This window comes from Cricetulus griseus, chromosome 7 (genome assembly GCF_003668045.3).
Source record: "Cricetulus griseus strain 17A/GY chromosome 7, alternate assembly CriGri-PICRH-1.0, whole genome shotgun sequence".
Classification (NCBI taxonomy): Eukaryota; Metazoa; Chordata; class Mammalia; order Rodentia; family Cricetidae; genus Cricetulus; species Cricetulus griseus.
Genome location: NC_048600.1, coordinates 129,025,772 through 129,052,445, shown reverse-complemented (window position 1 = coordinate 129,052,445; position 26,674 = coordinate 129,025,772). Strand labels below are relative to the sequence as shown.

The 26,674-nt window shown below is 53.6% G+C and overlaps 1 protein-coding gene across 1 annotated transcript; it reads left to right on the top strand.

Moving 5' to 3' along the window:
- The first annotated feature begins 34 nt into the window (after positions 1-34).
- Qrich2 (glutamine rich 2) lies at positions 35-26,674 on the top strand. The gene is made up of 23 exons (XM_035448173.1): positions 35-640; positions 749-841; positions 5,197-5,256; positions 5,655-5,816; positions 9,279-10,493; positions 10,644-11,138; positions 11,829-14,513; positions 14,870-15,158; positions 15,715-15,800; positions 16,682-16,773; positions 17,353-17,467; positions 19,323-19,577; positions 20,698-20,820; positions 20,908-20,982; positions 21,099-21,263; positions 21,391-21,512; positions 22,294-22,359; positions 22,598-22,702; positions 23,149-23,349; positions 23,572-23,707; positions 24,199-24,286; positions 24,948-25,130; positions 26,562-26,674. The coding sequence occupies exons 1-23, from the start codon at positions 35-37 to the stop codon at positions 26,672-26,674; spliced, it is 7,530 nt and encodes a 2,509-aa protein (XP_035304064.1).

Genomic DNA, 26,674 nt, shown 5'->3' with positions numbered 1-26,674 from the left:
CTCGAGGCTCCGGCGGATCCCTACAGAGCGCACGATGCCGCCTTCACTAGTAGCCGACAGGGTCACCCTCCGGGAGCTGGCCGACCTGGCGATCGGCACTCCAGAGGTGGGAGCGGTGAACTTCACGGCCCTGCACACACTGATAGTGTCCATGCTCAAGAGCCTCAACCTCCAGGAGGTCCTCATCGATTTCCAATACCCGTCGGTTGAGCCTGGCCGCCCAACCGAGACGATCCGAAGCTCCTTCAGCGTCCCTCATGTGCCAGCCAGCAAAGAGAAGCAAGAGAAGCGCCGGAGTGTGTTCAGGCTGTCAGTACCTCAGCAGTCGCTGGAGAATCAAGTGAAGGACCTGGGCAACTTGGTCCAGGACCTCAGCAAACAGATCAAGACTATGGACAACAAAGTGCAGGGCCTGGCCACACAAGTGGATAACATCTCCACAGACGCTGACATCTTCCAGGAGTTCCCCAGGTTGGAGGAGGACATAACTCTGATGGGCCCACAGATACCTTCCACAAAGCCCTCCAGGAGCTATGAATCCACAGAGGTGAAGGAGAGACCTGAGCCCACAGTCGGGCCACCCCCGCGGGCGACACAGCCAAGGCTCTCAAAGACTCAGAAAGAAACCGTCCCAGCCAAGGTAGGTATCCTGATCCTACAGAGCCTCTGCTCCTCCAGCCCACCCTTCAGTCCCTAAGCAGATAGGGGTACTAGGCTGGCACCACACAGCCCCTACTCTCCCTTGCAGTCCCTAAATGTGCTCCAAGAACTCGCAGAAGATGTGAGAACCCTGAGAGAAGCCCAGCAGAAGATGCACGAGGTGACTGAGTTGGATCAACAGGTGAGGACATCCCGGGGACCACACCTCACAAGTGGGGTGACGCTTTGCCACAACTCTCCTCCTTTTTCCTTTCTCTCTCCTTTTTGTTTGTTTGTTTGCTTGTATGTTTGTTTCTCTTTCTGGTTTTTCAAGACAGGGTTTCACTGTGTAGCCCTGGCTGTTCTGGAACTGGCCCTGCAGACCAGCCTGGCCTGGAACTCAGAGAACCGCCAGCCTCCTCCTCTCACGTGCTGGGATTAAAGGCGTGCACCACTACTGCCTGGCTCATTTTCTTCTTATAACTTATTTTTACTTTTTGTGTATGAGTAAGTTTTGCTTGCTTGTGTGTGCACCAGCACACATGCACTGCCTAAGGAGTCCAGAAGAAAGCATCGAATCTCTGGAACTGGAATTACAGTTATTGTGAGCCACCAAGTAGGTACCTTGGTCCTCTGCGAGAGCAGCCAGAGCTCTTACATGCTGAGCCATTTCTGCAGCCCTATCCACTGTTTCCTGGAGCCATTAATAATAACCTATCAAGAGGGGCCGCAGAGATGACTCGCGGTTAAGAGAACTGGCTGCTCTTACAGAAGACCCGGGTTCAATTCCCAGCACCCACATGGCAGCTCACAACTGTCTAACTCCAGCTACAGGATCTGACACCCATACACAGATGTATATGAACATAAAAATAAATGAATCTTTAAAAAACTATCTAGATACCTATAAAACCTAAAGCAACCTAGATGGGAGCTGACATCACAGAATACTCTTTTTTTTTTTTTTTTTTTTTTTTTTTTTTTTTGGTTTTTCAAGACAGGATTTCTCTGTGGCTTTGGAGGATGTCCTGGAACTAGCTCTTGTACACCAGGCTGGTCTTGAACTCAGAGATGCTCCTGCCTCTGCCTCCCGAGTGCTGGGATTAAAGGCGTGTGCCACCACCACCCGGCTTTTACACTTTTTTTTTTATACATTTTTTTAAAGATTTATTTGTTTATTATGTATGCAGTGTTCTGTCTGCATATCTGCCTGCTGGCCAGAAGAGGGCACCAGATCTCATAACGGATGGTTGTGAGCCACCATGTGGTTGCTGGGAATTAAACTCAGGACCTCTGGAAGAGCAGCCAGTGCTCTTAACCTCTGAGCCATCCCTCCAGCCGGACATCACAGAATTCTCTTAAAGTGAATTCTTCTTAAAATGAATTCTTCTTAAAAATAGAGACTATCAGGGCTGGAGAGATGGTTCAGCAGTTAAGAGCACTGGCTACTCTTCCAGAGGACCTAGGTTCAATTCCCAGTACCCACATGGAAGCTCTCAACTGTAACTCCAGTTCCAGGACCTGACAGCCACACACAGACATACACACAGGCAAAACACCAACACACATAAAAAATAGAATGAAAAAAAATTAAAAGAAAAAATAATTTTTTAAAAAAGGAACATAATTTCCTATTTAAAAAAAAAATCAAAGCCAGGCGTTGGTGGCACACGCCTTTAATCCCAGCACTCGGGAGACAGAGGCAGAGGCAGGCAGATCTCTGTGAGTTGGAGGCCAGCCTGGTCTCCAGAGCAAGTGCCAGGATAGGCTCCAAAGCTACACAGAGAAACTCTGTCTCAAGAAAAAAAAAAACAACTGGTGGCACACACCTTTAATCCCAGCATTCGGGAGGCAGAGACAGGCGGATCTCTGTGAGTTGAAGGCCAGCTTGATCTACAGAGCAAGTTCTAGGATAGCCAAGGCTACATAGACAGAGAAACTGTCTTGAGAAACAATAAGCAAGCAAGCACACACAGACACACACAGACACACACACACACACACACACACACAGAGAGAGAGAGAGAGAGAGAGAGAGAGAGAGAGAGAGAGAGAGAGAGAGAGAGACTATCTTGTTGGGGTGGTTCCTTTAATTCCAACACTTGGGAGGCAGAGGCAGGCAGATCTCTGTGAGTTTGAGACCAGCCTGGTGTACAGAGTGAGTTCCAGGGATACGTAATGAGACCCTGTGTCTTAGTCAGTGTCCTGTTGCTGTGAAGAGACACCATGACTTTCTTATAAAAGAAAGCATTTAATCGGGGCTTGTTTGCAGTTTCAGAGGTTCAGTCCATTGTCATGCTGAAGTACTATGGGCAGAGACATAGCTGAGAGCTCAACCAGATCCATAGGCAGTGGGAAACTAGAGACACCTCCTAATCCTTCCCAAATAGTGCTGTGCCCTAGAATTTAAATATATGAGCCTATGGGGGCCATTCTCATTCAAACCACTGCACAAAGCAAATTAATGAAGAGTAAGTAGGGAATGGCCATTACTGCCTGTAATCCCAGGAGCACTCGGGAGGCTGTGGACTGAGGATTGATGCAAGTTCAAGGCCAGGCCAGGCAGTAAATTTTAGGCCAGCCTGGGGAGTGGAGGAGTGCTGGCCCTTCGCTTAACCTCTAGAGGGCAGCAAAGGAACAAGGACCACACACACACAGAGCCACACAGAAGGAGGTGGGAGTTGGGGGATGGGGGAAGAAAGTTGGGATTGAGTGGTCCAGGTTCTCAGAAGGAGAAATCACCACACCCCAAACAAAGTGTCTTTATTACGAACAACTGGACAAGGCGGCAGTAATTACAAACACAGAGGCAGGTTTAGCCCATCTTCAGTTGGAGCAGTCTGTAGGGCCTTCAGCTGTAAATATCCACAGAGGAGACAGTGTGCTGTGGTGGGTGTACACACTGGCAAAACAGAGAAAGGCTTTGACATTGCCTGATGGGGGGTGGGGCACTTTTGTCATTCCTCTGTGCTTCTGAGGCTCTAGGGTCCCTCACACAGCTGTGCCCGCCCATGCCAGCAGTACACATTCATTTGGGACTTGACTGGCTTAGAGCTGCCTCCACTCCCTACAGAGGAGAGCAGTGTATATTGAGCCCCAAGGGTCAGGGGAGAAAGTCAGACACCAGTGCCCCATAGTTACAGATGTAAGCTACAGCAGGCTGGGGACACTTGAACCTTGCCTTGGGTTTTCCCAGTGGTCCCTCCGTGCACACTGTCCTATGATCACTAGGAGGAGACACAAAGCAAGTCAGTTCAGTTGAAGGCAGGCAGACTCATCTTCTAACACAGTAGGCCAAGGGGTTACAGGGTTACAGACCTGAATGAAGGCGTGGGGCCATCAGTAAGAAAGGATAGAGGGGGCCCATAGAGAAATGGATTTAAGACAGGCCAGAGGAGACCAAGCCCTGGAGTAGGGGTCTCTTAGCTTTTACCCCAGCCTGGCATTGCAAAGGCCTGGGAACCCTCCACCTCTCATCTTTACTCTGGGAAGGAAACCTCATTTTCTCTGTTGGTTTTGGGTTCCTCTATGTAGCTTTGGCTGTCCTGTAGAACTCAGTCTATAGGCAAGGCTGGCCTCAAGCTCAGAGATCCGACTGCTGGTATTGAAGGTACACACCACCAACGCCCAGGTTCTTTTTTCTTTTTTTCTTTTTTCTGAAACAGTTTCCTTGTAATCCAGCTGACCTTGAATTTAACTGTGTAGTCAAGGCTGACCTTGACCTCCTGATCCTTTTAGCCACCTCCCAAGAACTGGGATAACAGGCACGCAACACGATGCACGGCCTTTTCTAAACTTTTGAGTCTTAGATCCTGGAGGTCAGCACCGGTTGTAAGGAACACCTGAAGTGCAGGTCACTTGCTGGGACCCCTGAGGGTTTTCTCCTTCCATGGCTCAGACTGGCAGGATGCTGGGGGACCTGGTACTTGATTTTGGAGAGGTAAGGTGGGCCTTGGGCTATAGGGTTAGAAGTTTGGGGTAGTGGTAGTGTGAGGTGAAGCCAGGGCCAGCCGTCTCGCCAGGACCAGCTGTCTCGCCCCCACACGAGCACTGACTGGGTACACTGTACCCTCTTAGTGCTATCACCACTGCAATCCTCGTCCCTCCTCCCATTGACCAGGAAAAGAACTGGGAACCTGCTTTACCTCTCATGTAAAACGAGGTAGAAACTAGAAAGCCACACACACCTCATTTCCTTCTCCCATCTGCACCACGGCAGTGTCCGTGTGTGTGTGTGTGTGTGTGTGTGTGTGTGTGTGTGTGTGTGTGTGTGTGTGTATGGTGTGTGTGTGTGTGTGTGTGTGTGTGTGTGTGTGGTGTGTGTGTGTGTGTGTGGTGTGTGTATGGTGTGTGTGGTGTGTGTATGGTGTGTGTGTGTATGGTATGTGTCTGTGTGTGTATGCATGTGTGTGTGTCTGCATGGGAGTGTGTGTGTGTGTGTGTGTCTGCATGTATGTGTGTGTGTCTGCATGTGCTTGCGTGCGTGCGTGTGGGTATATGTGTGTGTGTGTGTGGAGACAGGAGGGCTGGCTGATGGTCCATTTCCAAATTTTTCAGGAACTCCATCAGCGTGTTAATGAACTTGAGAAGTTAGTCAAAGACCGAGAGGACTATCTGGTAATGAGGACAAGCCCTGGGGAAAGGGCCCTGAGGGGTAGAGGGCTTCTCTTCAGCCTAGCTTCTCTCTAGGACTGGTCCCAACTCCACCCCCCCATGCCAGTATCTGTGTCCCTCAGGACAGGGGGACAGGCACTCTGCCACTAAGTGGCACCTCTTCCCAACGGAGGTGTGAGTCCTTGCCATCTCTGCTCAGAACTCTATCCAGAGTTGACATGAGACAAACCAGCCAACCAATTCTGTACTTGTGGCTGGTCACTGAAGGCCAGTGAACCTGCTTGGGGCTGGGGCTGTTGGTAGCACCTACTCAGCCCTACGAGTCAGATCTGCAGGCTGAGTGTGTATGTGCTTTCATGCTCACACATGCGTGTGTCTGTGTCTTGGTCTGTTGCTGATAGGATCAATTAAATCGGAAGCTGAATTTTGCTCCAGGTGGTGAAGATATCACCATGGTCACTTGGGAAGAGCTAGAACAAGCGATCACTGATGGCTGGAAGGCCTCCAGAAGGGTAAATAAACAGGGGTCCTGGGCAGTGGCGTTGTGTGGGATTCCAGAGAGCGTGGAATTAACCACTGCTCCACATTCTGGAATTTGTTTCTTCATAATTTACTTTGTGCACTCTACAGTGTGGATATTTAAAACATTTCCCCCAGGATGGCACTGACATGAATGAACCGGATAAATCCCTGGGTTTGGGAAGCACACCTTTCCACTCCTCTACCTATTGCTATTGTATGTTTCCCCAGCTTAGAGTCCAAGCAGCAACATGGAGAAAGGTCACTTTATTCTTTAGGGCTCCTCCTACCTAGACTGCTATGTCAGTGATCACGTTGCTGAGCTTGGCCAGTGCACTGGGAGGAAAAGGATGCCCAAGGGTGGTTTTCTCGATTCTGTAGCTCTCCAGACCTTCCTTTCCAGCCCATCCTGAAAAGCATCCACTCCTTCACATGTGTGGACCAGGGTGGCCCGAACTGCGACTAGTGATGCAGCAGGAGGCCCCTGCTAATGTCTGTCCACCCTGAGATGGCACAGCTCACTGCCACATGCTTAACAACCCTAGTCATTGTCACAGGACCTTCATAGGTGACTCGCTGATCCACATCAAGAGTTCCAGGCCAGCCACAAAGACATAGCAAGACCCTGTCTCAAAATTTAACTAACTAAATAATAAAAAAAAATGCCAAAAGCCAGGCAGTGGTGGTACATACCTTTAATCCCAGGACTCTGAGACAGAGACAGGTGGATCTCTGTGAGTTCAAGGCCAGCCTGGTCTACACAGCAAGTTCCAGGACGTCCAGGACTGTTACACAGAGAAACCCTGTCTCAAAAACAAAACAAAACAAACAAAAGCCTGTGAAACGCCATGCTTTGGTGCCTGGCAGGCTGAAGTTAAAGCAAAAGACAAAAGTCTTATCTTGCAGATCCCTGTGGAGAACTAGAAAGAAGAGAAAATTGCAGGGCAGGGTGGGGAAAGTCAGCCAGCAAGTGAGCCAGCTCAGCATAAAGACCTGAGCTTTGTCCTCGGCAGCCCTGTAAAGCCAGGCATTGTGGCAGGAATAAGAGCTCAGAGACAGATACTGGGGCTCAAGCTGAAGATCAGAGAAGCAAAGCAGCCAGACAGTAGCTCTCATCTCTACCAGGGCTGAAATGGAGATCCTGTCTTCCCTGTGACTGGAAACTAATCTCCCATGAGACTCTTTGCTTCTTCCTTATATACCTTTCTAGCGCTGGGATGAAAGGCGTGAGTTCTGTTACCTTTTAAGATTGATTCACTCTCATTGTAGCCCTGGGTGGTCTTGGACTCAGAGATCCATCTGCTTCTGTCTCATGAGTCCTAGTATTAAAGGTGTGTGCCACCACTGCCCAGATTCTATAGCTGACTAGTGTGACTGGCTTTGCATTCTGACCTCCAGTGACTTTATTAGATCATAAACAATGTATCACCACAAGACAGAGAGGTGTGTGCCTGTAATCCATGTTCTGAGGAGGAGATATAAGAGGATCCTTGGGGTGTGCTGGTCAGCCAGCCTTGCTGAGCTGGTGATCTCACAGTTGCATGAGAGACCTTTCCTCAAAAAGAGTAAGGAGGACTGAGGAAGACACACAGTGGCCATCTCTGACCTCCACAAAGGTGCACACATACATAGTCACCCACAAGAAACAGTCAGTAAATGATTGTGTTCCTAATCATTTGTGTGTGTGTGTGTGTGTGTGTGTGTGTGTGTGTGTGTGTGTTTGAGACAGGGTTTCTCTGTGTAGCCCTGGCTGTCCTAGAACTTACTCTGTAGACCTGGCTGGCCTCGAACTAAAATATCCCCCTGCCTTGGTCTCCTGAATTGCTAGGATTAAAGGCGTGCACCACCACTGCTGGTCCTCCTTATAATCTCCGCCTGACCCCAGACAGGGTTTGTCTGTGACTTTGGAGGCTGTCCTATCCTCCTCATAATGTTAAGACATCCAAATTCCAAATCTCCCCAGAACCTTTAAGTCAAAACTAGAGGAAGACCAAGATGAGCCAGTGGGCAGATGTCAGCCTGCTCAGACTGTACATTGCCCCTGCTGGATGTGAAGGCTAAATTGCTCATCAGGGGCTATTCCTATAGCAACTGCTCCCAAATCTTGCAGTATATATTGAGACTGTTAGAGACACTGTGTTCTTTAAACCATTGTGGTGGGGGTTACAATTTATATACCTTCATTACACTTTAATTTATTCTGTGTGTATGACTGTGTGCATTCCAGGATGCCTGTACGGAGGTCAGAGGACAGCCTTAAGAGATGCTGCCCTTCTTCCACAATGTGGGCCCCAGGGTTGAACTGAGGTCAGGCTTGGTGGCAGGTGTCTTTGCCCATTGAGCCATCTCACCCCCCCAAGTGAATATATTGTGAATCAAGTTCAGTTTTTCCCAGGACTCTGCTCATTAAGCATCCTCAGAAACACCTGGGTCTCATCTGCCCTTAGTAAAAACAGTGCCACTACCTAGGACTCTCCTTTTCCATGACTTCTGTAGCTGCTGTGTCCACTTTTCCAGAATTTCACAGAATTTGTCTTTAGTGTCTGTAATGAGTTCCTAGGCCCAATAATGTCAACATCCTCACTCCTAAAGACCTCCAGTGTTACCTTCTAATGACAAAAGGGACTTTGTAGGTCTGATGAAGGATCTTGAGGGAGAGTCCCCTGGATCTTTGAGATAAGACATTACCACAAAGGTCTTTGTAAGAAGCAGGTAAACTGACAATGGCCTTTTAATTCCAGTAAGTATGGAAGGAAGGTTGTAAATTAAAGGGCGACCTGGAGGTTGTCTTAAAAAGCCAAACTGCAGCTGGTATAATGTTTGCAGAACATGTACAAAATGCCGGGGTCAGTCCTCCCGGGCATGGCAGTGCATAGCTGTTGTCTCAGCACTCGAGAGGTGGAGGCAGGAGGATGAGATGCTCAAGACTTGCCTAGACTACAGAGTGAGTTCAAGACCAGCCTGGATGATTTATGGAAACAATGCCTCAGTATCAGAGCAAAACAAAGGGCTTGGAGTATGGCTCAGCGGTAGAGGACCTACCTAACATTTCCACAGCCCAGCATTACACACACACACACACACACACACACACACACTTACACAAACTTAACACACAAATACAACACACACACAAATAACACACGCGCGCGCGCGTGCGCGCGCGCGCACACACACACACACACACAAACTCACAGACACACACAAACAACACACAAATACAACACACACACAAATACACACAAACATACACACACACACACACACACTCACACACTCACACTCTCAAACACACACACAAACTCACAGACACACAAACATAACACACAAATACAACACACACAAATATACACACTTAAACACACACGCACGCACACACACTTGCACAGAGTTTCTTTTCTGCAGGGTCTTAAGTGATCCCAGCCCAGTACCCAAGATGGCCTGCCTTTTCAGCTTTTACAGCTTCTTACTAGTTGTAACCAATTTCCTTCTTCCTCTTTACCTAGAGCTCAGATTCATCAACAGCAACATTCGGCAGGCGCAAAATGACATCGTCAACATCAAATGACCTTCAAAGTGGAGTATTTCCCAAGGCCTCAGCGGCTGACCAGGCTTCGGGTTCCATTAGTGGCTCAGACCAGATCTTAGCCGGTGGTGTAGGACAGTCCCCGGAAAGGGTCACTAGTGGAGACCAGGGCAGACGTAGTGCTGGATTTCGAGATCCGCACTCACGGGCCCGTGAGCAATCCCAGGCCACCTCAGATGGCCGGGGTACCAGAGAGCCTGCAGCTCCCACAGGTCCAAGAAGAAATGAACAGCAGCTTGGCCCAATTCAGCAGGACTTATCTGTAGCCAGAGACCAGCATGATGGGTTTCGCACTAGTCAGGGTCGAGCATATCCAAGGCCAGATGAGCATGGGATTGGAAGGATTGGCATGGATCAACCTGCATTGCTACACCCTGGCCCTTACCCTCAGACTGTGATACCCCTCACGACGGGCCAGCTTGGCATGTTGCCACCAGAAATGGATGACCAGGGACTGGTGCCCCTTGGTGTGGACCAAAGTGGTCTGCTGCCACCATCAGTGCCTGACAGGGGTCTACAAGGACTGGACAAAACCAGCATAGGTCCGATTACTTCAGTTCCACTCAGTGCATCTCAGCAAGGCATGGTTCTCCCTAGAGCAGACCAAATTGGCATGGAACAGGCTGTCATGTATGACAGTGGTGTGGGACCATGGGCCAGGGATAGGCAAGGGCTGATACCAGTTGCTGTAGATCAGCATGGATTTTTAGTGTTTGGCCAAGCTCAGCAGGGACTGATCCCTCCCGGTGTGGATCAGCAGGGATTGGTATTGCCTGCTGGCATAGATCAGCGTGTGGTCCCTACATCTCTTCCAGGTCAATACAGCTTGGCGTCACCCCGTTTGATGCCAGTTAGCACATATCAACAAGTCATTGGACAGCCCAGGTTAGAAGCACCAGGTTTTGCACAACCTGGTACAGAACAGCGTGGCTTGATTCAGCCTGGAGCAGAGGCTCATGGTGCTGTGCAGGCCTTTGTGGATGAGCATGGTGTTGTGCAGCGTGGTGTTGTGCAGCCTGGTGTTGATCCGCGTGGCTTGATTCAGCCTGGAGCAGAGGCGCGTGGTGTTGTGCAGCCTGGTGTTGATCAGCGTGGCTTGATTCAGCCTGGAGCAGAGGCGCGTGGTGCTGTGCAGGCCTTTGTGGATGAGCATGGTGTTGTGCAGCGTGGTGTTGTGCAGCCTGGTGTTGATCAGCGTGGCTTGATTCAGCCTGGAGCAGAGGCGCGTGGTGCTGTGCAGGCCTTTGTGGATGAGCATGGTGTTGTGCAGCGTGGTGTTGTGCAGCCTGGTATTGATCAGCGTGGCTTGATTCAGCCTGGAGCAGAGGCGCATGGTGCTGTGCAGGCCTTTGTGGATGAGCATGGTGTTGTGCAGCGTGGTGTTGTGCAGCCTGGTGTTGATCCGCGTGGCTTGATTCAGCCTGGAGCAGAGGTGCGTGGTGTTGTGCAGCCTGGTGTTGATCAGCGTGGCTTGATTCAGCCTGGAGCAGAGGCGCGTGGTGCTGTGCAGGCCTTTGTGGATGAGCATGGTGTTGTGCAGCGTGGTGTTGTGCAGCCTGGTGTTGATCAGCGTGGCTTGATTCAGCCTGGAGCAGAGGCGCGTGGTGCTGTGCAGGCCTTTGTGGATGAGCATGGTGTTGTGCAGCATGGTGTTGTGCAGCCTGGTGTTGATCAGCGTGGCTTGATTCAGCCTGGAGCAGAGGCGCGTGGTGTTGTGCAGCCTGGTGTTGATCAGCGTGGCTTGATTCAGCCTGGAGCAGAGGCGCATGGTGTTGTGCAGGCCTTTGTGGATGAGCATGGTGTTGTGCAGCGTGGTGTTGTGCAGCCTGGTGTTGATCAGCGTGGCTTGATTCAGCCTGGAGCAGAGGCGCGTGGTGCTGTGCAGGCCTTTGTGGATGAGCATGGTGTTGTGCAGCGTGGTGTTGTGCAGCCTGGTATTGATCAGCGTGGCTTGATTCAGCCTGGAGCAGAGGCGCGTGGTGCTGTGCAGGCCTTTGTGGATGAGCATGGTGTTGTGCAGCGTGGTGTTTTGCAGCCTGGTGTTGATCAGCGTGGCTTGATTCAGCCTGGAGCAGAGGCGCGTGGTGCTGTGCAGGCCTTTGTGGATGAGCATGGTGTTGTGCAGCGTGGTGTTGTGCAGCCTGGTGTTGATCAGCGTGGCTTGATTCAGCCTGGAGCAGAGGCGCGTGGTGCTGTGCAGGCCTTTGTGGATGAGCATGGTGTTGTGCAGCGTGGTGTTGTGCAGCCTGGTGTTGATCAGCGTGGCTTGATTCAGCCTGGAGCAGAGGCGCGTGGTGTTGTGCAGCCTGGTGTTGATCAGCGTGGCTTGATTCAGCCTGGAGCAGAGGCGCGTGGTGCTGTGCAGGCCTTTGTGGATGAGCGTGGTGTTGTGCAGCCTGGTGTTGTGCAGCCTGGTGTTGATCAGCGTGGCTTGATTCAGCCTGGAGCAGAGGTGCGTGGTGTTGTGCAGCCTGGTGTTGATCAGCGTGGCTTGATTCAGCCTGGAGCAGAGGCGCGTGGTGTTGTGCAGCCTGGTGTTGATCAGCGTGGCTTGATTCAGCCTGGAGCAGAGGCGCGTGGTGCTGTGCAGGCCTTTGTGGATGAGCGTGGTGTTGTGCAGCGTGGTGTTGTGCAGCCTGGTGTTGATCAGCGTGGCTTGATTCAGCCTGGAGCAGAGGTGCGTGGTGTTGTGCAGCCTGGTGTTGATCAGCGTGGCTTGATTCAGCCTGGAGCAGAGGCGCGTGGTGTTGTGCAGCCTGGTGTTGATCAGCGTGGCTTGATTCAGCCTGGAGCAGAGGCGCGTGGTGTTGTGCAGTCTGGTGTTGATCAGCGTGGCTTGATTCAGCCTGGAGCAGAGGTGCGTGGTGTTGTGCAGCCCGGTGTAGATCCCCGTATGTTGATGAGGCCTGCTACTACTGATAGGCGTATTTCAGAACCTGCTGGGTCGGATCGGAGGTCTGATGAAGATCGGCGTAGTTCAGAACCCGTTGGGGCAGAACGGCGGAGTCTGTCGCAGTCTGGGGCAAGTTGGCGAGGTTCAGCACGTCCTGGAGCAGATCGGCAGAGTTCAATACAGCCAGGGGCAGATCAGAGTTTGGCGCAGCCAGGGACAGATCAACGTGGTTTGGTACCACCTGGCACAGATTGGAATGGTTTGGTGCTGCCTGGCACAGACCAACATTTGGTACCTCCTGGTGCAGGCCAGCCTAGCTTGATTCAACCTGGTTTGGCACAACTTGGTGCAGGTCAACAAGGTTTAGTGCAACCTGGCACAGGTCAGCCTGTTTGGGTTCAACCGAGCACAGATCAGCGTGGCTGGGTACAGCCTGGTACATTTGTGCCTGGTTTGGTACAACCTAGTGTAGATCAACATGATTTGGTACCACTTGGAATGGATCACCATGGACTGGCACAACCAAGTGCAGCTCAGCATGGGCTGGTACGGCCAGATGTGTATGCACCTGGGTTGATGCAACCTGGTGCAGTTCAGGATAGTTTGGTGCAACCTAGAATGGATCAGCATGGTTTTGTGCAGCCAGGTGCAAACTGGAATTTTGCACAGTCTGGTGTAGATCAGCTTGGTATGGCACAACCCAGTGCAGTTCAGCCTGACCTGGTGCAACCAGGTGTAGCTCAACGTGTTCCGATGCAACCTGGGGTTATTCCTAGCAGCTGGGTACAGCCTGACCCATATTCACCTCGCTTGATCCAGCCTGGTATAGATCAATATGGTTTGGTTCAGCCAAGAACTGATCAGTATGGATTTGTGCAGCCAGGTGCAGCACAACATGGTTTACTCCAACCTGGCAGAAATCAGCAAGGTCTGCTGCAACCTGGCATAGATCAAATTGATTGGGCACAACCTGGGATGGGTCAGAGTGGCTCAGTACAACCGGGTGCAGGTGAGAGTAGCTTAGCCCAACCTGGCATGAATCAGCAGGGTTTGGCACAGCCTAGCATGGATCAGCGTGATTGGGTGCAACCTGGCTTGGCACGACCTGGAGCACTTCCTCATGGCTCAGCACAACTTAGTGCAGACCAGCAAGGCTTGGCACAGCCTAGAGTATACCAGAGTGGCCCCGTGCAGCCCGGTGTGGATCAGCGTGGCCCGGTGCAGCCCGGCGTGGATCAGCGTGGCCTGGTGCAGCCCGGTGTGGATCAGCGTGGCCCGGTGCAGCCTGGTGTGGATCAGCGTGGCCCGGTGCAGCCTGGTGTGGATCAGCGTGGCCCGGTGCAGCCCGGTGTGGATCATCGTGGCCGACTGCAGCATGGTGTGGATCATCGTGGCCGACTGCAGCATGGTGTGGATCATCGTGGCCGACTGCAGCCTGGCGTGGATCAGCGTGGCCCGGTGCCGCCTGGTGTGTATCAGCATGGCCTGGGGCAGCCTGGTGTGGATCAGCATGGCCCGGTGCAGCCTGGTGTGGATCAGCAAGGCCCGGTGCAGCCTGGTGTGTATCAGCGTGGCCCGGTGCAGCCTGGTGTGGATCAGCGTGGCCCGGTGCAGCCTGGTGTGGATCAGCGTGGCCCGGTGCAGCCTGGTGTGTATCAGCGTGGCCCGTGGCAGCCTGGTGTGGATCAGCGTGGCCCGTGGCAGCCTGGTGTGGATCAGCGTGGCCCGGGGCAGCCTGGTGTGGATCAGCGTGGCCTGGGCAGCCTGGTGTGGATCAGCGTGGCCTGGGGCAGCCTGGTGTGGATCAGCGTGGCCTGGGGCAGCCTGGTGTGGATCAGCGTGGCCTGGGGCAGCCTGGTGTGGATCAGCGTGGCCTGGTGCAGCCTGGTGTGGATCAGCGTGGCCTGGTGCAGCCTGGTGTGGATCAGCGTGGCCTGGGGCAGCCTGGTGTGGATCAGCGTGGCCTGGTGCAGCCTGGTGTGGATCAGCGTGGCCTGGGGCAGCCTGGTGTGGATCAGCGTGGCCTGGTGCAGCCTGGTGTGGATCAGCGTGGCCTGGGGCAGCCTGGTGTGGATCAGCGTGGCCTGGTGCAGCCTGGTGTGGATCAGCGTGGCCTGGTGCAGCCTGGTGTGGATCAGCGTGGCCTGGTGCAGCCTGGTGTGGATCAGCGTGGCCTGGTGCAGCCTGGTGTGGATCAGCGTGGCCTGGTGCAGCCTGGTGCAGGCCCTGAAGGTTTGGCTCAGCTTGGTGCAGGTCCTGAAGGTTTGGCTCAGCCTGGTGCATTCATGCCTAGCGTGGCTGTAGTTGGTGCACAACCACCTGGTATGAGACAAACCACTACAAGCCAGACAGGCTTCATGGGACCAAGCACAGAGCTTCGTGGCATTACATCATGGCAGGGAGATATGTATCAACATCCTATGCTAACTCCTGAACAAGCCCAAGGCAGGCATCAGGGCCCAGGCCAACAAGTCCCAGATCATCAAGGCCAGACAATTCCAGGTGGAGTTCACTATGGTCAAATCCAGGCTGACCTGGATTACTCTGGCTCAGAACAGACAGTTGACACATCTGACCAGGCCCTTTGGGATCCAAGCAGGAAACATGCCTCCGTCCAGTTTGAACTGGCTACCCCAACGGGCCCAGACCAAGATACCACTCGCACCAGGCCCCACGCGTCCTTGAGCTATCTCCTGCAAGCCTCATCGGGAAGTGAGACCCAAACTGATAGGCAGGAGTCACTGGAGAAGCTGGCTCCAAACTTCCCCATGGCTGTGGAAACATTCCGCCTGTTGGGCGAGATCATCAGCCTGTACGTGGAACTGAAGGAGCACATGAGGAAACTGGAGGAGGAGCAGACCGGCCTGACAGACATGGAGAAAATCCAGAACTTACTGACCACGATGGGTGAGTACCGTTTGCTGCCGAGGGAGGGATCAAAAGCCTTGCTTTCCTCAGTATCATCCCTCTGTCCCCTGAGCAGAGGAGTCTCCTGCCATACCTCAGTCCACTCCCAGCCACAGCCTGTGGGGAGGCCTAGGAAACAGCCAGTAGGCAGGACTGGGGCAGACTGGGGTCAGGACAGCAGGGGGCGGGCATATACTTAGGGAGGGCAGAGCCTGGAGGTGAGTGGGAAGAGAGAGGCGCGGGGGGGGGGGGGGGCTAGAGAGAGAGAGAGAGAGTTGCAGATGAAGCTTGCCATATGCCCAGTCACAACTCAGTGGTTGATGGCAATGGCCGCCACAGCAGTAGGTGAGATTCTGGACAAACACCAGTCCTCCCATCTTCTCCTGCCTCCTTGCCCAGTCACCAACGAAACAGCACCAAGTAATCTTCCCACTTGATGGGGAGGGTGCGGGGGTGGTGGGTGTGTGTGTGTGTCAATTCCTGATCAAGGGACTGGAAGCCGGTGGGGAGACTGATGGGAATCTCACACCCTGATGGTAGCCTCTGTATTCCATAGTCAAAAAGTCCATCCCTCAGGACCTGCAGGAGCAGCTGAAGAGCCTAAAGGCCCTGAACAAAGAAATTCGGCAGGACAAGGCCAAAGTGCGTAAGAGTTAATCAGAGACTTAGGCTGGATGCCCACAGAGCCCCCCTACACTGTGGTCTCATTGCATCCTTATTACCCAGTCATACAGAAAACACAACCCTATATCAGTCATGAAGACGGATACTCAGAGCCTTTAAAATATAGGAGGCCCTGGCCGGGTGGTGATGACACGCCTTTAATCCCAGCACTCAGGACTTTAATCCCAGACTCTGGTCTGAGGCAGGTGGATCTCTGTGAGTTTGAGGCCAGCCTGGTCTACAGAGTGGAGCTCAAGGTTCCAAAGCCACAGAGAAAGCCTGTCTCAAAAAAAATTTGTGTGTGTGTGTGTGTGTGTGTGTGTGTGTGTGTCCCAGTTAACACACATCTGATGGGGGATGTTATTCTGTATATGTTTCTCTTATTGGTTGGTGAATGAAACACTGACTGGCCAGGCAGGAAGATAGGTGGGGCTAGGAGAGGAGGAAGATTCTGGGAAAGGTAGGCAGAGTGAGCCTGCCTGACAGAGTAACGCCATGCCAGACATTACCGGGTAAGTCACAGCCTTGTGACAATACATAGATTGATGGAAATGGGTTAATAATTAAGACAGAGCTAGAAGCCCTAGTCATTGGCCAACAGTTTCATAATTAATATCGCATCTGTGTGTTCATTTGTGACTGATGCAGCTGTGGGACCAAGCTGGCAGGCTCACATCCCACGTGACAGCCTTGGAGCCCTACTAGGGACTCTTTAGAGATAGACCCATTGCAAGAGGCTGCTGGGTCTCTGTGGCTAGCAGCTTCATCCATGAGATAGAAGAGGGTTGACTATCCTGAGGGCCACCTATGGGAGTAGACGCTCAGGTATGTCTGACACTCGGCCTCCTTTGTGCTTGCAGCTGGACAGGATACAGAAGCTGCTGGATAGTGACAGCACTGGAGGGAAGGACATCAAACCCAGTCATCTGAGCTTGCAGCTGGGCATCCTCAGGTGATACCCTCTCTCTGAAGCTAGCGTCCCCGACTGGCATCATGGCTGAGGCCCAGGCAGTAGTGGTAGCCTTCTGTGTCCCCATGCCCTGTACTGACCACATGTGGGTTGTACAAACCCTTCAGGCTGTCCTAGTCTTTTCGAGATCTCGTACAAGTTGCCCTACATTCCCCTTGTTGGCACCAGGATGCTTCTTGCAATGTCTCTCTGTGGGCTATGTCCACCCCAGGACCCCAATTGGGACCCCTAGACAGAGGCTCCTGGGGTTTTGTGGCTTTGGTTTTTATTTTGTTGTTGTTTTTTGGTTTTGTTTTTTTGTTTTTTCGAGACAGGGTTTCTCTGTGTAGCTTTTTGGAGGCTGTCCTGGAACTTGCTCTTGTAGACCAGGTTGGTCTCAAACTCAAAGAGATCCGCCTGTCTCTGCCTCCAAGGCACTGGGATTAAAGGCGTGTGCCACCACTACCACCAGGTTCCTCCTGGGGTTCTTAGCCTGCTGTGTCTCCAACAGCCAGGCCTCTGCACTACCGCGCAAAAGGTTCTGGGCCGGTGGCAGAAGCAGCTGCTCTTTGAACATTGCAGAGTCACAGTGTCTGACATTGAGAAGGAGCTGTCTGACCTGAGAGACAGTCAAGAGCGAGGCAAGGCCGCCATGGAGAACTCAGTCTCTGAAGCCTCCCTTTACCTGCAGGATCAGGTGAGCAGTCTGTGGCCAAGGCCCCAGGACCCTCCCAGAGTCAGGCAGGGGCAGTGGGTAGGTAGCCAAGACCTCACCAACTGGAGAACAGCCCATGTTTGGGGGCACATGAGGAGTTACTTTTCTGTTGCTGTGGTAAAATGCCATGACCAAAAAAGCAAGAGAAGGACAGAGTCCATCATGCTGAGGAAGGGTTCATAGCAGGCAGGGAAAGTATGGCAGCCAGAGCAGGAAGCTAGCAGACTACGTTTCTGTCTACACAGAGGAGGCAACAACTGTGGACCAAGCGTTCAAATTCACGAGCCTTCTGAGGGGCACGTTTTTTACCCAAAGCACTGTAGTATGGGAGCGGTTGTCGGCTAGAGCTGGAGTTAGCGGTCACTGTGAGCCATCTTGTGGGTGCTGGGAACCAAACCTGAGTCCTCTGTGAGGGCAGCCAGTGTTCTTAGCGGCTGAGCCATCTCTCCCAGCCTCACTCTTCTCCTTTTGGAAAGCTATACACATTCTGGTGGGTGTGAGGTGTCACTGTGGTTTGCACTTGCATCTCCCCAGTAACTCGTGATGCTGAGACCTTTTCCCATGCCCGCTGGCTGCCCTGTGTACCTGCTCACATGTGGTGCTGGAAAGATCAAACCCAGGGACTTTCATGTCAGACAGTGCTGTGCTACACATCCAACACCCCCCCCCTTCCCCAAGTTGCTTCGCTGATTGCTCTGCAAGAGCAGGAGGAGATTGAGAGAGCCAAGGGTCACCTGCCAGCTCACGCTGGTTGCACACAGGACTCACCCACCCCCAACACCTCCTTGGCAATCTCTTTATTTTCTCTTTGCAGTGCTGGGATAGAACCCAGGCTCCTAGGCAAGGACTCCATACCTGGACTCCAGGCACCCTAGCCTCCTTTCTAGAAGGTTCCACCTTCTGTGCCACCTGTACTACCAGGCTCTGTCTACCTGGCCTTCCTGCCTTTCTCCAAACACTTAAGCTGTTCTTTCCAAAATGTCCTCCTGGTCCTAATTTCCCAGAAATCTGCTCTTTATTCTTAAAGATGCCACCGAGATGGCCAAGTTTTCTGAGGATCGACTCTGAGAGAAGTGCATACCTTTCTCTACCCCAGCAGCTATCTGCTGCTCTGGCCTTAGCTCAGGACCCTTCCTTAGGAGGCTGATGACTGTGTGAAGCCAGAACAAAATATCTTCCCTAAGCTCTGCAGTGTCTATTTGGTGTCACCGTCCCTTAGGAAGGGGACGGTTCGTCTTTGTGGAGCTGGGCAGCATCCTTAGCAGGTCTAGGTTGGTTGCTCTTGAATCCAGCTGGCTACCCAGGACCAATCATTGGTGGTAGCAAGCCTAAGACCTTGGGGGAGAAGAGGCAAGCAGGAGGGCCAGGCTGAGCAGCTCTCCCTGGAAGAAACGTGCACCTTCAGACCCTGAGAGACCCGTGTAGCTATATTTGCACTTCTCACATTCCTTTATTGCTAAGGGTTTACCTCCTGTGTGAGAGAGAGCATGGAAAACCCCCAGTGCTGAAAGACCATTGGGTCATCAGAGCTCTGTGAGACTACCCTGTCAGGATTTAGCTACAGAAGCTGTGCCCTTACACTGGGTGTCCACAGACTGGCTGGAGAAACCCGGTCAAACACAGGTGCTTTCTCTGTCACTAATGCTGCTGGCTGGCAGAAAAAAGGTTATTTGAAAAACTACTTGATGGGTAGAGACCTCAACTGTCTACTGTGGAATGCCCAGGTTGCAGCGACTGCCCTGTGTCACAGCAGGGGTCAGGCAGAATGTGCCCCACTAGTGGTTAGATGTGGCCCTGACCTTCCTTCCTACCCGCTTGGTGTCTGCCCTGCACCCAGCTGGACAAGCTCAGGACCATCATCGAGAACATGCTGAGCTCTTCCTCCACGCTGCTGTCCATGAGCATGACCCCACACAAGTTCACAGGCACCACGGTGCCCGGCCAGATCGACCCGGAGGCCACCTGTCCAGCCTGCAGTCTGGATGTCAGTCATCAAGTCAGCCTGCTGGTGCAGCGCTACGAGCAACTCCAGGACATGGTCAGCAGCCTGGCTGCCTCTAGGCCCTCCAAGAAGGCCAAGCTGCAGAGCCAGGCGAGTTTGCTCAGCTCCCTCACAGGGTGGCTGGAGGTGCCCCCCCCCACCTCCCAGTAGAGGGCCTGCCTTCCCAGGGGCCCACAGAAGCCTATGTGAGAGCTTGAGAGTCAGGTCTCTACAGTGGAGAGCTTGGGCCAGACCCCACATAAGGCCTCGTTCCTTACACAGGTCACAGTGAAGGCAGCAGCAGGGCTGGCTTTGGCCATAGTGGAACATGGGAAGTGTGGACTTAGTGGGTGAAATGCCACTGGTTGACCAAGGGCACAGCTCCCCTCGATAGCCGGGGTCCCCAAAACATTGTAGCCTTCCCCTGGAGGAAAAGCTTGCTGCTGGAGTTGGGGTCAGCAACAGACGCTGGCTTCTGCTCTTGGACTCGGGAATTCACATGTCCCAGGGACCATGGGACAGCATAGCACATCTGAGCCTCTCAGTCACCTCTCTGGTGACTCCAAAGGCCACTGATGCCAGTCCATCAGCATGGGGAGGACTGGTGACTATGTCCAGTTGAGGGACACAACTGTCAGAGAATGCCACTGGGGGAAACCAGAATGGCTCTTGGAAGTGAGCATCTGTGTTGGATGATATGTGGTGGCACCTTGCCTTGCCAGGAATTTCATAAAAAAACACCAAGTGAATAGTCAAGGGTTAATTAAAAGAGGACTTTTCCATCACTGGCAAGGCAAGAAACCACTACAATGATGGTTCTGTTTTTTAACACTTAGGAGTTTATTTTACACACACACACACACACACACACACACACACACACGTGTACATACCCCATGGCAGAGGACAACTTGCAGGAGTCAGTTCTTTCTGTCCACCCTGGAGGTCCTAGAGGTTGAAGTCAGGTCACCAGGCTTAGTAGCAAACACCTTTACACATGGAGCTATCCCCCAAGCTTTGCCCTTGTCTGTTAGAGTCTCAGTACATGGCCCAGACTGTTCTCAAACTTCCAATCTTGGTCGCTCCCTGAGTGTTGGGATGACAGGCTGGCACTGCCACCCCTGGCTTTTGGTTGTAGTACTAAAGGAAGCTTACTGCTTATGGAGACCAAAGGGGACTGTTTATGAGGTGGCCCAGCAGCCTCCCAAGAGCCTCCCTGCCTCTGCTGCAGGATGAGGAGCTGCTGGGCCACGTGCAGAGTGCCATCCTCCAAGTCCAGGGAGACTGTGAGAAGCTCAACATCACCACCAGCAACCTGATTGAGGACCATCGGCAGAAGCAGAAAGACATTGAGGTGAGCGCCACAGGGCTCCCCCGGCCTGCTCCCCCGGGCCTCTCAGCATTGCTGACCCCTCATTGTCTCTGTCCTGTGGGTCCCCAGGTGTTGTACCAGGGCATAGAGAGGTTGGAGAAAGAAAAGGCTGACCGGGAACACCTGGAGATGGAGATTGATGTGGTGAGCACCAGACCCCAGGAGCCTCTGTGGCTCCTCCCCGGCCAGCGCAGGGGTGGGGGTATGGAGTGCACACTCCTGGAGGGACACTCCTACCCCCACACTGTTCTCTCGTGCAGAAAGCAGACAAGAGCGCTCTGGCATCCAAAGTGAGCCGGATCCAGTTTGATGCCACCACAGAGCAGCTGAACCACATGATGCAGGAGCTCGTGGCCAAGATGAGTGGACAGGAGCAGGACTGGCAGAAGCTTCTGGACAAGCTCCTGGCGGAGATGGACAGCAAGGTGAGGGTGGAGAGCCGGGCTGCTCTCCAGGCAAGGCCCTGCCGTCAGACACCACCACTTTCTCCAAGGCGGCATCCCTCCCCCCATCTACCTGCCGCCTTAAGCTCACCCGGTGCCCATCTCCCAGCTGGACCGCCTGGAGCTGGACCCAGTGAAGCAGATGCTGGAGGATCGCTGGAAATCGCTGCGGCAGCAGCTCAAAGAGCGCTCTCCACTCTACCAGGCAGACGAGGCAGCTGCCATGCGGAGGTGAGGAGGCCAGGAAGACAATGGGGAACCTGCAGGCTGCAAGCTGGGCAGTCACAGCCCCTCGAATCAGAACTGTCAATCAGGTGGAGGGGCTGCATTTCAGAGTTGAACAACTAGCCGGGACTGGTGGCGGTGGCGGACACCTTTGATCTCAGCACTGGGAGGCAGAGGCAGGTGGATTTCTGTGAGTTCAAGGCCAGCCTAGTCTACAGGGCGAGTTCCAGGACAGCCTCCAAAGCAACACAGAGAAACAGAGAGACCATATCTTGAAAAATCCTCCCCCAAAGTTGGCAGATGATGATGGAGACAGGCAGTAGGGAGGTGCAAGGCTCTTGGGGTTGGATTGTGCTACACTGTATTCCTGGGGATGACCAAAATGCCCCTTGGGAACCTGGGTAGGGAAATCCCACTTATGGTCACCAGGGGGCACCAGAGGCACACACAAGGCACTGAGTTGGCCAGCTGGTCTAGGATGTGAGCGCACGCCTTTAATCCCAGCACTCGGGAGGCAGAGGCAGGCGGATCTCTGTGAGTTTGAGGCCAGCCTGGTTTACAAGAGCGAGTGCCAGGATAGGCTCCAAAGCCACAGAGAAACCTTGTCTTGAAAAACAAAACAAAAAGAATGAGCAGGTGAATGCCCAGAAGTAGGGCAGAATCTGCTACCTCATCTGGAGGCCTGACCTGCCAGCAGGTCCATCCTTCGGGGGTGGGGGGATGGGAGGGTGGGGGGGTGCAAACTCTCTGGATCTCACCTGCTAACGCTGTATCCCACCCCTGACAGGCAGCTCCTGGCTCATTTCCACTGCTTGTCCTGTGACCGTCCCTTAGAGACATCTGTGACTGGACAGTGAGTGCCCACACCTCACCCGCAGCATTGGTGGTAGGGAGAAGGCAGCACAGCCAGGGGGTGTGTCTCCGGGTCCCCACTCATCCTACCTCTTGTCCCCTTCTGTCCCTGGTCTTTCCTAGGGGCCCACCATGAGCAGTCAGGAATAACCTTTAGACCCTGTGAGTGAGTGGCTGGTGTGGCTGAATGGTGGGGTTTCTCACGCCCTCCCCTCCCCTCCCCTCCTGTTCCTGTCCAGGGTCCTCTCTATGACCCCTATGGTTCCCAGCATGCCAGGGCACCGTTCCATCCGGCCTTATACTGTATTTGAGCTAGAGCAGGTCCGACAGCAGAGCCGCAGCAAGTACGAGAGACAGTGGGTTCCTGGGGAGGGGTGGGAGGGGTGGGAGGGGAGCCAAGATGGCTCCAGAGGCACCTTGGGAGGCCGAGGGTCTCTGCCCAGGATCAGGATTGGGGCCACTAGATTAACTTTCTTGTTTTGTATTTAAATTTTTGGTTACATTTCAAGTATTTGTTTTGTGGGGGAAGAGGGCTTTTGAATCTAGGGAAAAGCTTCCCCAGCAAGTCTGGTCCCTCCCAGGTCTCCGAGAGCTGCCTAGCTGCCCGGTGACCCTCAACCCTCAGTCAAGGGCCCATGGCGTGGGCCTCTAGCCCAGTTGACACAGGGCCCTGCAGAACAGGGTCCTGGAGCCCAAGGAAGTATGAACAGGAGGCCAGGAGAGACATGCCTCTGGAGCTGTGTCTGGCCCCGGGTTGACCTTGTTCTCCTCTGCCCTGGTGGTCTCACAGCCTGAAGCTGGGGGGCAGCTTGTCTCGGGGTGACCTGTCGCAGATGGAGAGGAGCGTGGGGCGCCTGCGCAGCATGCACTCCAAAATGCTGATGGACATCGAGAAGGTGCAGATCCACTTCGGAGGCTCTGTGAAGGCCAGCAGCCAGATGATCCGAGAGCTGCTTCACGCCCAGTGCCTCAGCCATCCGTGCTACAAACGGTAGGACAAGAGTCCAGGGATACACAGGCCCCTGATGGCCAAGCTTGGCTTCTGACACCCAGGGTGTCAGAGCAAATGTCACCCTGTTGCCAGGGATGAGGGGAGGGGGTGGGATGAAGGGTGAGAGTGTGTGAGGCTTCGCATGGTGTGTGGCTCACTCACCTGCCTGTTCCGGGTAACGCTCCTGGTGACTCAAAGCGACTCCCTGTCTCTGCATCCCAGGGGGCTAGAAACTGCAGATTATACCTACTCAACTGTGCCCCGGCGCTGTGGGGGCAGCCACACCCTCACCTACCCTTACCGCCGAAACCGCCCACAGCACCTGTCCCCACTGGAGGAGATCCAGATTGCCATGAAGGTCTGCTGGGAGGAGCCATGGGGAGGACAGCCCTGCCATGCCCCTTTTGGAAAACCCCTTGGCCCTCTGCCTTCCTTGCTGTCCTGGGGGTTGCTAGACAAACCATCTTCCCCAGCCTCTGTTCACTTTTTGAGACATGGTCTTCTCACAAAGTCTCCCAGACACCGCACTGTGGCCTCCCACAACAGGCAGGCCTTGGGACAGGGCTCTGACCTCCCTCCACCTTGCACTCAACCCAGCCTCCACATGGGGCTCTTGCTTTTTATAGTCCTGGCTGGACTGGCACTAGCTTTAGCTCCCAGACTGGCCTTGAGGTCGATGGGAAGCCTGTTGCCCCAGTCTCTCCAAAGCCAGCATCACAGGCAAGTGCCCCAGGGCTCGGTTCCCAGGGAGGGTTCTGCCATTGCCTGCCAGCAGCATCTGCACTCCAAGCCCCCCTAGAGTACACTCAGGATGTTACAATAATAACAGACAGGCACATCCCTCCATAGCACGATGAGGTCGACATCTTGGGTCTTGATGGACACATCTACAAGGGACGGATGGATACAAGGTTGCCAGGCATCCTAGCAAAAGATGGTGAGTGTCCACACAGCTTAGAGCTCCCTTGGGTTCTTGTTGGGATTCCAAAGGATGTTTGTCTCTCTGGGTGCAGGCATGTCTTAGGCCACTGGGCCCCAAGCACTTTCCTTCTCCTCTCCGATGCCAGGCGGCTGTTTTCTCCTGGAGAGCAGTAGCCAAACCCAGCCAATCGCCAAGCAGTGGCTTTGTCCTTCCTTGCTGGCCTTCACCGGCACACTACCACAGCAGGGCTCTCCTCCCTGCACCTCAGCTCCCTGCACCAATGGGGCCACGCCCTAACTGACTTCTCAACCCAGCAGTGGGCACTATTATCTGACTCCAACACCAAGGCTCCTTGAAGGCCCGAAGTGTATGGCTGACACTTCCCATCATGCCTTGAGCCTTCCCCTGTTGTCTCCTTCCTGAACCACAAGCCTGGGCCAGAACTCACTCAGTCCCTACACAAGGCTGATGTGTCCAAGTCCTCCAAGAACCTAGGTGGGTGGGTGGGTGCCTGGATGGACAGACTGGCAGCTGGGCGGATGTGTAGATGAGCCAAGGGTTTCTGAGAGGCGTGGCCACAAACTTAGCCTGTGAAGGATCTTACCCCAGCTGGCTCCTCATCCCCATGGTTCCCACAGCTCTCCCTAGGCACTGACCCTCCTCCTGCCCTTCTCAGCCTCAGGAATGCCAAAGTCCAAGTCCAGGCAGCTGCAGCAGCTGCAGCAGCTGCAGCAGCTCCAACAGCTCCAGCAGCTGCAGCAGGGCCAGCATGGCCGGCCCCACAACCACAGACAGCCATCCCTGGGCCTGCCACCCTTTCGGCCTCTGAGTGCACAGATGCTGACAGACAGCAATGCAGGTAGCTTCCTTCTAGCAGCCTGAACACTAGCCCCAGGCCTTCCCTTCCTCCAGGACAGCCCTCTCTTCCAGCCCAGGCAGGAGATGGCAAGGGCCAGGGAACTAAAGGATGAGATGGGAGGGAAAATGGGAAAACCCAGTTGCTGAATGTTTGCCATGTGCCAGGTCTGTGAACACTGGTGTTGTCCTACTCCACACAAGAGGGCATAAGGACAGAGATGTACCCAGCTCTCTGCCTCCAGGTGTAAGGTGTTCCCTGCTCAAACACATAAATGCTGTAAGAGCCAGGCTGTGGGCCCAGGACATCATTACCACCACCACCACCCCTGCCACTTTGACCCTAGCCTGTAGGTGTCCTTCTGGCCTGGAAAGCCCCTAGTCCTGGTCTCCCGAGAAGCTAGAACAGATTGAAAGCCAAGGGGCTAGGAACCTCTGGGTTCTACCATGCAAGGCCTATGGTCCTTGCTAGAATGTGAGGCTCAGCCTCGTACTACCAGGTGACTTAGCCAATCTCTCCCCTCATCTCTGTGTGTGTGTGTGTGTGTACAAGACCAGCACTCCTAAGAGGCAGGGAGGCTTGCTAGCAGCTGGAGCGCACGCGCACATGTGCACGCGTGTGCACACACAGTGTTTTGTGAATGCTGGCAAAAGACCCAAGGATCTCCACACTCATACACTGGCCTGCACCCCAGTTAAGACCTCTGAGCACTGTAACATACTTCCGTCCCTGCAATCATGAGAGCCTGTAGCATGGGAGGGGAAATAAGGTAGGCATGGTAGCCATGGTGTTTAGGTGGGGTTTTTTGTCTATGAATCAGTTTTAATTCACACACCTACACTAGAAGGCAGAAACCAACATTAGCCCCAGGAACCACTAGGGAAACAGATAGGGAGGGGTGGAACAGGAAGAGCCCAAGCTGAAATTCAAGGCCCATAGCGGCATGTTTCTGTCACAGTCTCCTGGGTCCTTGGCTTTCGTGTCTCAGGCATTCTACCTTCTACTTAGAAACACTTACCACATAGAAGTTGGAGAGTGGTGTAGAAAAATTCTTGGTTCTGTGTGAGTGTTGACCAAACAGCCTCTAAAAGAACAGGAGGGGCCATCAAAGAGGCAGCTTCTCAGGGGTCCCACAGAGGGGGTTATTACTGAATGCTCCCATATGAGGATCACGAAAAGGCCTGAAAGCATTTCCCAGGGACACCCAGGAATGCTTGCACTGTGAGGCCCAGACTAGCAGCCTAGCTAATGCGGTCCACAACTTGCTTAGGCCTTGGGTAAGGTAGAGTGGACCCTGGTGGGCATGGGGGACCAGGCAGAGCAAACTGAGGCCCTCCTGTCTTGCAGTTTCTTCAGGACAAAAGAAAGACAGACCCGTCTCCTCTGAGGGGCGTCTCTCCCAGTCGATTATGGCCCACTCCTTGGGCCCCACAGAGATGGCAGGTCTGCAGGGCAGCCCCTCTGGGCTGAAGGTGCATATGGAAGTGTCTCCTAGGGAGGAGATGGAGGAGCCCACCCGGGGACCCAGGTCCACCGCTGCTCACTAA